Raw genomic sequence first — 12,913 nt, forward strand, 5'->3', positions numbered from 1 at the left:
CTGGTAGCTGAATTGTAAAGAGAAGAGGAAGAGCTTTGGGATGTTTGACACTGCTGTACTCTTAACAGCCTGAAAAGGCCCTTTCAACAATTTTAAACATTTGGATATAGGCATAAAGCCAAGAAGGAGATTTTCAAATAGGTGTGGTAGAAAGAGTAGCTGGGAGTTTGAGTGAAAATCTGGCACTATCACTTACTAAATTTTGGGCCCTGGGAATACTTAATTGATTTTGTGCTGTTTTTCTACAGGTAAAACAGGGAATGATGGAGGGGTTCTCAGTGGCTTGTCCAGCACGTCCCACCATCATCTCTTGCGGGCCTTTGGAAATGTGTGTGTAGCAGCAGGCCGAGGGTGGGGGGCGGAGGGGGAGGTAAAGGCGTTCTGGATTGTTCCGAATTGGGGATGTCATAGAACTAGCGGGCGCAAGCCAGACACCAAATGTCTCGCAATGCCTGAGGCAGTGCCGCAAATGAAAAGTCCTGCTCCAAATGCCACAGAGTCCCATTAAGAAATGCTGACACTCCCCAAGGCTCCCTCCAACTCTGAGGACGTCATTAAGCCCTGGCAGCACCCCGGGCCAAAGCCTCTAGAGCCCCGTCCAGGACATTCCCCCAACTACACCAACGGCTAACCAACTCATCGCTCAGGTTCGACTTACAGGTTCCCTTCTCAGAGGCACCTGCCCTGGTGCCCATACCAATCTTACTGTTACACTGTTTCATCATTACCTGATTAATGTCAGCCTCCCTCCACCCCTCGGTAAACTCCATAACGACAGGAGTCGTGGATATTTGTCGGGGTCACAGTGGCGCTAGCCAACACTTTCTGAATAAACGTGAAGGGTAGACGAGCCCGAGAAAACACAACCCGCGCAAACGCGAGCACAGTCGTTGCAGGACCCCACCGCCTCCCCCAAACCGCGGTAACTTCCGCCTCTTCCCTCTCCTCCCGGCGCCCCCTTCTCCTTGCCTGTGTTTGTTTCCGGTGTTTCAATAAAGCTCGATTCGGTTCGAAGAAGACCCGTTCTTCCGGGAAAATGGCGGCTCCCGCTCGTGCCTCGGAGTCCACGCCGGCGGCGGATCCGGCGCTAGCCGCGGGGGCTGCTGAGGAAGCCGAGTGCCCGCCGCCTCGCCAGCCTCAGCCCCCGCAGAATGTCCTCGCTGGCCCGCGGCTTCGAGCCCCAAGTTCCCGAGGACTTGGGGCGGCGGAGTTTGGCGGAGCTGCGGGAGATGTTGAAGCGCCAGGAGAGACTTTTGCGCAACGAGTAAGCTTGGGTCCCGCCGAGTCACCGCCAGGCTTCTACGGCTCGGTGTCCCTGGGACGCGTTCCTTCCCCTCCCCCATATCGGGTTCCTTTCCCTGGAAGGTGACCTTGTCTCAGATCCGTGTCGGTCCCGCAGGCGAATAGAGGCCTGCAGCCTTAAAGCCGGCTGCGTCCTGGTTTGGCACGTACCTACAGCCCGTGGGGATGGTTAGCGTGCGGAAACGCTGCTTAGGTGTTTCGGCTGTTCCCTTAGCTCCTTGTTTTAATTACCCGGCCACTGTGACGGTTCCCTGAAGGGAGGGTCTGTATCCTAAATACCTGTGTACCCCAGCCCCCCTTGCCGCCCCCAAAACATCTTGTCAGTTTCATCGCTAGGACCTGTAGGAAAGCGAAAGAATGGGAGACAGAGTGCTGTATTAAGCAGGAAAAGTTTGTCTCATGCAGCTGGCAGCCTTAACGACTTTAGCATCAGAACAATACAATGAAAGTGAAAGAAACTTAATTTAGCAGCTTGGTGTAGGAAGGTTTGAAGGAATGAAAGACAAGACAGCTGGAGGATATTTTCAGAGAAGTTCCCGGCAAGGGGGTGTAGAAGGGTGGTTGTGGGACTGGGAAAAGTACATCAGGCATGGAGTAATTTGGATATATAGATGAAAGAGATGGCTGAAGTTTCCAGCTTGTATAGAGAACCACTAATAAGAACAAAAATTGGGGAATAGCTCTAGGTTGATTTTACTTAGGGAGGGGGTGCTGAGTTGAGGGGAGAGTTAGTTACATGTACTTAAAAACTGGAGAAGTGGTCTTGAGGACCCGGAGAGAGAAGGCTGAGGACATACAGGAATCTCAACTGCAGAGGGATGTTAATGTTGAAACTGTGGGAAGTAATGTAGTGTGAAAGAAAGAATAAAAAGCCAGAGGTGTACTCTTCCCTCCATTTCTTATATGGATAAAGATAAAAGAATCTGAAAAGGAACCTAAGTCACTCAGCAAAAATGATCATTTGGGAGCTTTCTAGTAGGCAGGTACTTTGACTTTGTGAGAATGGGTTTTTAATCTATAGCAGGGACTTAACTTTTTGATCTCAGGACCCCTTTATACTGTTAAGACTTACTGAGCATGCCAAGGAGCTCTTGTTTTATGTGTGTTACATTTACTGATGTTTATTGGTGTGTTAAGAATTACAGGTGAGAGGGGCACCTGGGTGGCACAGTCGTTCCACTCTTGGTTTCTGCTAAGGTCGTGATCTCAGGGTCATGGTGGAACCCCGAGTTGGGCTCCATGCTCAGCATGGAGTCTGCTTGGGATTCTCTCTCCCTCTCCCTCCCCCTTTCCCACTTAATGCTCGCTTGCTCTCTCTCTCAAAATAAATCTTTAAAAAAAAAAAAGGAATTCTAGGTGAGAGATCTTTAAAACACAAAAACACAACCATGAGCCATCAGAGCAACGATACCACATATCATGTGGCCTCTGGAAATCTCTGCTGTACCCATATAAGATAATGAGCGTGGAAATGGCAAATAATGGCTTAGTGCTATTAGGAAAATTCTGGCCTTGCAGAACCATCCACACATCACACTTTAAGAACTGCGAGTTTTGGAGTATATTATAGAGTATTATATGCTTAAAATACTTTCGCTGAAATTCTAACTAGGCATATGAAATTCTAACTAGGCATATGCATCCCCCCCTTTTTTTGGGGTATTTAGATGACGACTTATTTCATCCCTGTTCTGAGGCTGTTGGAAGTCAGATTTTTGACTTACAGATAGATTTTTCTCGCTTTGAGGATAATGCTTTGTCTCTATATCTCAAGTTTAAAAACGTGGCTCTGACAGATACATCTTTGTTTCGTTTTTTTCCATTCAACAGAAAATTCATTTGCAAATTGCCCGACAAAGGTAAAAAGATCTTAGACTCTGTTGCCAAACTGAAAGCTGCCATTGCCGAATGTGAAGAAGTTAGAGGAAAAAGTGGACCGTTTCATCCTGTTAGTTTAGACTGTAAGCTACGGCAAAAAGCAGTTGCAGTTGTTGATGTGGACACTGAAACGGCCCAGAGTTCTGACCGGATACTTGATACTTCATCACTAGTCTGTGGCTCTTCCTCTGTAAGTAACATCAAGTCATCGAAAACCACCTCCCAGCAGCGGGGACTTGTACATCCTTCTCACGAAGGCGGTGAAGAGGCTCCCGAAGTTGAGGACACAGTGAGCGCGTGCCCAGCTTCCAGCAGCAGAGCCAGTGCGCCTTCCTCATGCGCAGCTGGTGAGCGTCTCCTTCAGCATCGTGTTTCAAGTCAAGCAGAAGATAATTTGAGCCGCTCTGACAGCCTGTTTATTAGTAGGTTACAGAGGATCACAATTGTGGACTCAGGTGAAGAGCACTCAGAAGAGAACAGGAGTGCTGAGAACTTGGCAAGGCTTGGTAGTGGGGCACAGAAGAAGCCTCATTTCATGGAAGTGCTAGAAATTCGAGCCAAAAACCCGGTACCCCCACTGCATAAATTTAAAACTAATGTGTAAGTACTATCAGAAACAGGTCTGTCAAAGGCACATACTATTTGTTAAACTAAAAAAATTGGAAGAATGCTTTCAGTTCGGTGGACTTTGTGTGGGAGCTGCTTGTAGTTAGCAAAGAGCATTTCGTGGAAATAGCCTGGCTGGAATGGAGGATTCGTGTTGAAAAATACTTAGGTTTTCAGCCAAATGATTGAATGGGTTTAAATAGCAGGTGGAGTATTAGAGTTCAGGGTGGGCTTAGCCAACATTTGATATTAAACCCGGAGAGAGAATTTATTATGACTATTTTCCACAATAATTTTTTTGGTATGCAGCTCCCCCTTTGATTAGACTGTAAGCTAAGGGAAAAGCAGCTTTAGAAGCCGATGGACTTAATAGTGAAAAATATTTGTGTGCTCACTACAGGTTAGCAACTGGTGCTGGGGTGGCACAGAAGTAAAGATGCCACTCCTCAAAGAATTCAGGATCTAGGTGAAGACCCACAGCCTACCCACTTGGAAGAACATTGAACTGTATCATAACAACTTGAGGGGGAAGGGAGCTAGGAAGGGATTAAAGAAACTGAAAAACAGATTGGGGCAGGAGGGTAAACTAACCATGCTTCTGAGTTTCTTGTCATTGTTTTGTTTCTGAGATCTCCAGAAAAAGAAAAGCTCTTCGAAGAGAAAGGAATTTTATTTACTTGTAGGCAGATGTAACATTCACGTCAGGGAGTATCCAGTGTATTTGGCCTACCTGTCTGTATTTACCAGGCTGTAACATGTAACATCACACGCAAAATGGAATCACCACTACTTTTCGAAAAGCTGAGAAACTCTAGTTAGAAATACCTAAAACTTTCAGAGAATTATTATAGAGTCTAAATTTAAAGTTTAACCCTGCCATTTTTTTCTAACTTGAAAACATTTTATTCTCTCTAGAAAAACCAGGAAGATGAATTACATTAATTAATTACATTAATTTTTAGGTAGGAATAAAAAGTAATGTTAAAGTGAGTAACCTCTCATCTTGTGTGCAGTGAGGTGTATTTCCTCACTTCCAGGAAGACGAAACCAGAAGCATCATCTAGTTGGTCAGAGGATACACTGATCCTGGTTCTTTCCTGTGGTCTTTCAGCCAGAAGTGGGAGTGGGGAGAGCCAGAGGCTTCCCGTGTAGTTAGAGCAGATGGGGAAAGGCTGGGCCTGGACTAGTGTGGATCGAGGGATACCGGGGATGAGCAGCATTTGACTCCTTTTCTGTTCTACCTTTGGCCTCCACTGTGCCTTTCGGGCACCATGTATTTCCTGGGTACTGGCAGCTGCCTCTTATCTCCCTCTAACTTGGGTCTTTCCAGAGCTTCAGATTTGCATGGCCAGTTACCATGAAACTTGGCCATGTGGATGTTCTGTGGTACCTCAGACTTACCATGTACAGAGTAGAACTCATTTCTTCCCACAATTTCTCCCATATTCCCTAAATTCATAGTGCCGCCACTTTATTTTTTCTCCCAAGGTGTCTTTTGCTTCATCTCCCTATCTGCCAGCCGTAAAGACCAACAGTATATTTTGTTGATTTTCATCTCTAATTATTCTTATATGCATCCTCCTGTCAAAGTGAAGGCTCTCCTCCCTCTCCTGGGCTAAAACTGGCTTGGTCTGGACTCTAGTCTTAACTCCTCTAGTCCATCTTCTCCACTGCTCAGAGTGAAATTCGTACAGTGCAGATCGGAACCCATTACACAGAACTCCTCGATGAGGACTGGGCCCGGTCTACTTGCCAGCCTTGTCTCACAGCCTTTCCTCTACACGCCACCCCCTGAACTCCCTTTGCACCGCACCATGTTGCCCCTCACTCCCCACTGGGATGCCTTCCTCCTCCCCTCATTTACATGGTGAGCATTTATTATTTCAAGACTCCTCAAAATTCACTCTTTAAAAGCTTTTCTGACAACCTCCCTGTCTCCCATCAGAACTCATGGTTTCCTTCTTTCTGTTCCAGTGTGACAGTATGTACAGTGTGAACACCACCTCTGCGGAGTGTTCCACGGGTGGTATTATGGCACGGAAACTGTACAAGTTTGTTTACTGGACAGCAAGCCCATTTGTGCACGTTGTTGAAGGGAAAGATGGCTTCAGTTCAAGTGTAAGGTTGAAAGAGCAAAGGATAATGCAGAGAACTTATCAGTCTCCCTATTTGTTAAAACAGTAGATTGTCCTATTACTCTCCAAAAAGGTGCCAAGTTAAATACTCCTGTTTCTGAAGTACATACGTTTAAAAACAGGAAGGGTCTTTACGAATATAAATACTGGAAACTACTTATGTTTATCTTTGTAGGATAATTAACTGCTAAGGTTAAAGGCTGCTTCTGTGTGGGAATGTTGTAAATGTGTCTATAAAAAGAAAATTGTCTGATGATATAACAAATTTGCCCTCCAGATTACCTTCACAACAGAATGATTCATCTAGTCATTGGCAGAGAAGAGGGTCTCCCATCTCCATGGAAGAAAGGCAGCTCAGGGATAAGAAGCATCTTGATGATGTCACAGCAGCCCGGCTTCTGCCACTTCACCATATGCCCGCACAGCTGCTCTCCATAGAAGAATCTTTGGCACTTCAGAAACAACAGAAACAGACTTATGAGGTATGTAGAGTTTTAAATGTTTCTTAGATGCTGCTACTCCAGGAAGTTCACAGAGGACAGGACTTAATAGAAGGGTGCTTGAGAAATGGTCAACGCATGCCATTAGCTCTCAGATGTGAGCCTCTAGTTTTCTGAGAGTCTTCAAGTTGCTAGAACCGCAGGACGCAGCTGGAGATGATCACAGCTACGTGCAACAGCAGAGTGGTTTTTGCCAGGAAATGTGGGAAGACCACTGCAGAATTCCCCAGTCTAACGCCCATGCTGTCAGCCTAGCAGAAGCCGTGCTTCTCTGTCTTCCACCTTGTAAGCCCCCTGCGAGAGGGTCTCCGTGGTGGAAGCTAACCAAGAATCAGGGAACCTCCTCCAGGTTTCTGTCTCCTGCCAGACAGGGAAGAGCGTAACATCGGAGGAGTGGTGTGATGTTACCAACAGGCATTTGGACACAGAGCTTAAAAGCATGGTGTGCAGGCCCTTGTGAAGACAGAAGAATCGCCGACTTTTAATAACGTCATTTTGTATAGCACTTACTTCAGAGATCTGGGAGTTCTGCACAGAACCTTAAGCGTGTATATGGACAGCTTGTGTATAGAATAATGAGATGGGAGAAAATAGGTGAAGATTGGAGGGAGAAAAGAAAGCGTCCAGTGTATTACAGTAATATTTTGACCCTCCCCCAGAATAGCAGCTTAGCTTCGTAGAATTGCTTATGTAGATTTTAATCAGGTAGTGGAGGCCAGTTAAGACAAAACGAGGCTGTTACTCAGCTGTGGCCTCTCACCAAAGCTCAGTTGGCATGGATTGGCATTTTCAAGGCACTCCTTTTTAAAAGCCATTTTGCTTCCTCCAGTATTAAAGTATTATTGCCTAGTTATGATTACCCCCTTGGGGAATAGGTTTTTAAGTTGTTTAGATGATCTTGAGTGCCTGTCCTGAGATATCTTTATGTTGAATTCAATTCCTTGGAAACCAGTTTCCTTGGCAGAGTGATGTTAGCTGCCACTTCAGTCCTGCCTCTCCAGGATATTCATGGCCTGAAGGGAAAGACACAAAGAGGTTCAAGTTGTAGGGGCAAAAGCATGAGAAAAGCAAAGAGCCAGATTGAAAATGGGCATTGACACCTGCCATCAGTCTGTGGTCCTCTCGTTGGGTGTCTGTGAGCACGTTGCCAGTGTCTAAAATTTACTTGGACTTTCTGTCACAGTAATTTTCATGGCAACTTAATTTGGAGAGGGATAGTTGGCTTTTTAAAGGTATTGGTTTCTTGATTTCATTGTGACGTTGAAATATAACTCTCGAGCCTAAAAGCCATGATTTCATCTAGGAAAGAAGATTCTTTTTGGGGGAATCCACATAGCATTAGTGATTTTAACACTTGATGCTTGAAACTGCTGTGCGAGTATGTATGTACACATGCATGTGTCCACATACTTGAAACTCTGTTCATGCTTGTAACTCACAGTGCTCTGCAGGTTCCTCAGTTTCCCACGCAGAGGTGGGGTATTTCAGTGCACTCTTGTGTGTGAATGGAAGTCTGACCACGACTGTGGCAGGCTGTAGCCCTCACCAGCATTGCCTGCCCCGCCCATCCGTGGTAGGCGCAACTTAAGACGTGCACACTGCTAGAGAGAGCACTGAGGGGAGCTGTATGCCCTTTTATTTCCACTTTAAATGACTTCCTGCTGAAAAGGTTGAATGGAAAGGATGTGAATATGTAACGTTTTGCTTTGATTTTTTTTTTTAAAGGCGATGCAAGCCAAACTCGCAGCACAAAAATTAGCTGAAAGACTGAACATTAAGATGCAGAGCTATAATCCTGAAGGGGAGGCTTCGAGGAAGTACCGAGAAGTGAGGGATGAAGATGACGATCAGTCCTCTGGAGATGAATTCTGAAGATGCCAGTGGGATGTAAATCTCTGCCTGTTGAGTTGTCATGATCCTCCATCAGACTTTCAGACAAGTATCAAGATCGGTGTCAGACATTGTCGAGGGAAGGAATTTTTTAAAGTTACACAAAGGTAGCTATAAAAACAGCCCAGTTTGTCTTATCAGAAGATGACTTTCATGTGCTTAAAAAGTTTAATATTTGAATATTGTGTTTCAACCATACTGTATTAAAGTTTTGCAGTATGTTGTGTGTTGGTCTGATATTTTAGTACATAGTAAGCACAGGATTTTTTTCTCTAAGCCAAATGAAGCAGGTAACTGCTCTTTTCCTGGTTCTTACCTCTGTGGAATAGCATTTATTACATGTCTGTCGGTGAAATACTTGGTTGCCCCAGGCATCACCTAAAATGAATTAGGGACATAAAGTTCCCTCCTTTTTCAAGGAATGAAGAGAGCAGTCTAGAGAATTTTATGCATGTTTGCATGGGGTTAATGAGGTAATTGAATGTGAAATACCTAGGAAGACACTCAGAGGATTCTAAAATGTTTGTTTCCTTCTTCTGTCTTCCCTTAGGAAGAATGTTATTTTCTGATTAGGAATAGGAGTACTTTTAGTTGGTGCTGGAGGGTGGACGGTCTTTCTGGATGATCATATTTGCCCAAAGTGACACAAGATATAGGAAAAGTCTAGGGTGATAAGTGAAGGGAGGAGCTGTTCTTAAGCTTGACCTGACTTGAGTTCATTGCTCTAAGAGGTGACAAGTTCAGTTTGGTAAGAAAATAAAAGTTTTTAAACTACAATTGAAGTGTCAATACACCACCTCCCCCACCCCCCAAGAGGCATATATAGGCTACGGAAATCTCAGTCTCATATGTATACACATTTATATACTTCTCAAGGATTACATGGTTTTCAGAGATTTCTTTGTTTAATATGTTAGAGATTCTAAACAGTGCTGAAAGGAAGAATAAAATATTAGAGCAACTTCACAGTGTTAATGGTGATGTTTTATGGGTGTTTAATTAAGTTTAACTTGCTTTGAAAGAGACTTTCGTATATGACATTTTCCTGCAAACACATATAGGAGTGTTAGGAAGGGCTAGGTTTTCCAGCATGGACTTCCAGATACGGCTATTGCTTTCCATCCCCCCCTTCCACCCCCTCCCCTGACACCCTTCTGCCCTCCCCCTAAAAATGTGAAAATATACTGAGCTAACAAATTCATTATTTCTCCTTTTAAAAAACAATAATAAATGGATTTCTCAACATAGAATTATTCCTTAGAGAATAAAATGATACATTTCTGGAAAGCCAAGAAATGTGAAAGGTGTCCCATGCGTGGGATCACCCAGAGAGTGCCTCTGTTAAGATTTGGGTATATGTACTTTACATACTCTTCTATATGTTCCTATTCTCAATAATGCAGTCATACAGCACCGTTGTTTTACAGCCTGCTCTATATGGTAAACATTTTCCCATTAGTAGACACTTTGCATTTTAGATAGCTCCAAAATATTCAATTTTATGGGTGTGCCCTAACTTTTAAAATTAATTTAATGTTTAACAATTTGTTTGTTACAGCGTAAACTGTAATCAGCAATGCAATCAACATCTTAAAAGATAATCACATTTGTACAAAAATTATTACTTTCCAGAAGGTACCTTTCTACAAGTGAGATTGCGAGTTGGGAGTATAGCTAAGTTTTTGAGATTCTTGACCTATATCACTCACCACAAAGACTGTGTCCCTTTATATTTCTCCAAGCAATATCAAACTCCCAGGACTGAAAATTGCTATTTGAAATGTTTGCTAACTGAATAATCACAGGAAACGATGATTTTTAAAATTTATGTTTCTTTGCTTAATGAAGGGTGAGTGATTTTTCATGTTTATTGACCATTTATGTTCATTCTTTTGAGCATTGCTTACTCATATCTTAACTATTTTCTTGGAGAGTGTGCTGTTTTTATTGGTCTATAAATTCTTGATGAATTAAGATGTCCAGCTTTTGTCATATATTCTTGTTTCAGTGTGTTATTTTCTTTGTAATAGTTTGTGGTATTTCGGTGTAGTAGTTTTCTTCAGAAAATATTAATTCAGAAGTCTGCCTTTATGGTTACGTCTGAGCATGCCTGCCTTAGCCTCAGGATGGATACGTATTCATCCCTGCTTTCTTCTAAGACTTTTTTAAAAAGTTTCACTTTTATACTTCTCTTTAATTCAAAAGGAAATTTTTAATCCATCTCAGGTTTTCTTGGGGAAGCCCTATAAGGTAAGATTTAATTTTAATTTTTGCAGAGAGTTGACCAATTGGTTCAATATTATAAACCACCATTTCCCCACTGATTTGTAATGCTGTCATTATAGGGTATTAAATTCCCATGTGTCTTGTGCTGTAGGCCTATTTCTGGGCCTTGTAGTTTTTCCTGCACTATTTTAATAATTACGGTTAATATTTGGTATACAGTTTCTCCCTCATTCTTTTAAATTCTGTCCAATATAACCTCCAGAGAAGTACACAAAACAGGTGTGCAGTTTAATGGGTAAAGCAAACAGCTATGTAATCACAAGCCAGATGCAGAAAGGCTACTGCCAGGACTCTGAAATGTCCCCATGTCTCCTGTGGGTATGCTGTTTATCCCCCAGAGCTAACTACTCTCCTGACTTTAGAGTAATACTAACCCCTCTTTAAAAAATGGTTTTACGGGTTACATAGGCAATAATACAGTTAGTTTGTTTTGCCTACTTTTGCCTTACAAGAGTGGAATCCTACTGTATGTGCGTTTGGTGTCTTTGACTCAATCAACATTGCTTATGAAATTCATGTGGCGTAAGTGCGGCTTGTTCATCTCACAGCTGTGTAATGTGCCACTCCATAATCCCACTTCAGTCCGGTGTGGCGAGCTCTTCTGTGGTATTTTCAGTTTGGGGCTATTACAAGCAATGCTGCAGTGAGCATCTTTGTGCACATAAACATTTCTGTTGGGTATTTACCTTGGCGTGCAATTGGTGCATTACAAGGTATGCATATTTTTAACATTTAATATTCCCACCATCCAGGGTCCAGCCCATCTGGGAGTTTCAGTACACTAACGCCTGATCTTACCAGACGTGAACGTTAGCCAGTGTGATGTTTTGATAGCAGACCTTTATTTTGGTTTTATTTTGCATTTCCCTAGTTAGGAATGGCATTGAGCATCTTGTTTACTGATCACTGGATTTCCTCTTTTGAAAAGTGTCCCTTCAGAACTTTTGTTCATCTTTCTGTTGTGTTTGTGTCAGCTGTCCTTTTCCTTGCCAATCTGTAAGGTGCGTTCTTGATACTAATCATTAGTTATGTTTATTGTGGATATCCTCTTCCTCTCTGGATTACTTTTCATTCTCTTCACGGTGTTTTTGTTGGACAGAAATTCTTAATGGCAAACTTACAGGTTTTTTGGTTGAGTGTCTTTTTAAAGAGAACCTTTCCCTATCCTGAAGTCATGATAATACTGTCTTTTAAAATTGTTTTAGTTAAAAAGTGCTCTGTAGTTTTGCCTTTCCTTTGTGTCGTTGATGCTGTCCAGAAATTATTTGTGATGGTGTGAGGAAGGAGCTGTCTGTGTAGCCAGCCTGTTGTCCCACACTATGTGGTATATTTCTGGGACACATCAAACATCTGTGCATGTCTGTGTTACTTTGCTGGGTCCTCTCTTTGGTTCTGTTCTTCTATTGGTATTAATATTACTCCATGAATTTATGGTAGCTTTATGATAAGGTTTGGAGTAAAGCCTGCCATCTTATTCTTTAAGTCTGGTTTGGATATTTTTGGCCCTTTGCATTTTCGCATAGATTTTAGAATTCTTGCGAAGCAAAACAAACCAGAAACCCTTGGTAGTGCAAATCTCCATTCATTTAAAAAAAGTGTTTGATATCCCATCCTGATTCAATTCACTTTTTATTCCTAACAGAATGTACTTGGAAACTTAGGAGGTTTGGAACCTTGCCATTTATCAAGGGTAGTACTATTTCAACTAGCATGACTATTTTTGGGCTATACAAGTTACATAGAAAATTCAGAACACTGATTTATTGCCAGTAAAGTATTATGTAGTTTTGATTGAGAAGAGTTAGCAAGTGAGGGGTTTTGTTTTTGTAATGTGACATGATTGAATTTTTATTTTCCAAAAGTACCACTTTTTTCCCATTTATAAAAGAGGAAATTGAGGCATAAGGACCTGAAATGATATGCCCAAGGTATGTGACTAGTAGGTGTTAGGGATAAGGTTTGAACCCAAGCTGTGTATGCTCTTAGCTCTTAATCCGTGCTGCCTCTCCAAGTCAAATCAAGAGGGTACAGACAGCAGACACGTTTTCATCTGAGCTGCAGGTGAACAGAAGTTAACTTTTTAAAGTAAATTTTTCAGTAAGGAAGACTTCTTTTATATTAAAATGAGGTTTAAAGTAGGATAATGGACTCTGCAGTCCTGAACTCTTACCTTCCGTTTTCAAGTGAAGATGTTAAGAGAAGGAACTGCTGAAGTCTGGGGCTTCACCCGAACCATGGGAGGTGTCGGAGGGTTAATCTCGTTCTCTAACAGTCACCTCTAAGAGAGTAATTTCACAGGACCTGTGTCCTGTCCAC

The 12,913-nt window shown here is 42.7% G+C and overlaps 1 protein-coding gene across 1 annotated transcript; it reads left to right on the plus strand.

Moving 5' to 3' along the window:
- Window positions 1–976: 976 nt before the first annotated feature.
- POLR2M (RNA polymerase II subunit M) lies at window positions 977–10,291 on the plus strand. Its single transcript, XM_046008620.1, has 4 exons — window positions 977–1,264; window positions 3,133–3,780; window positions 6,199–6,403; window positions 8,147–10,291. Exons 1-4 carry the CDS (start codon window positions 1,152–1,154, stop codon window positions 8,291–8,293), a joined length of 1,113 nt encoding a protein of 370 aa, XP_045864576.1. The 5' UTR covers window positions 977–1,151; the 3' UTR covers window positions 8,294–10,291.
- The last annotated feature ends 2,622 nt before the right edge of the window (window positions 10,292–12,913 follow it).

The sequence above is a fragment of the Meles meles genome, chromosome 6 (genome assembly GCF_922984935.1).
Source record: "Meles meles chromosome 6, mMelMel3.1 paternal haplotype, whole genome shotgun sequence".
Taxonomy (NCBI): domain Eukaryota; kingdom Metazoa; phylum Chordata; class Mammalia; order Carnivora; family Mustelidae; genus Meles; species Meles meles.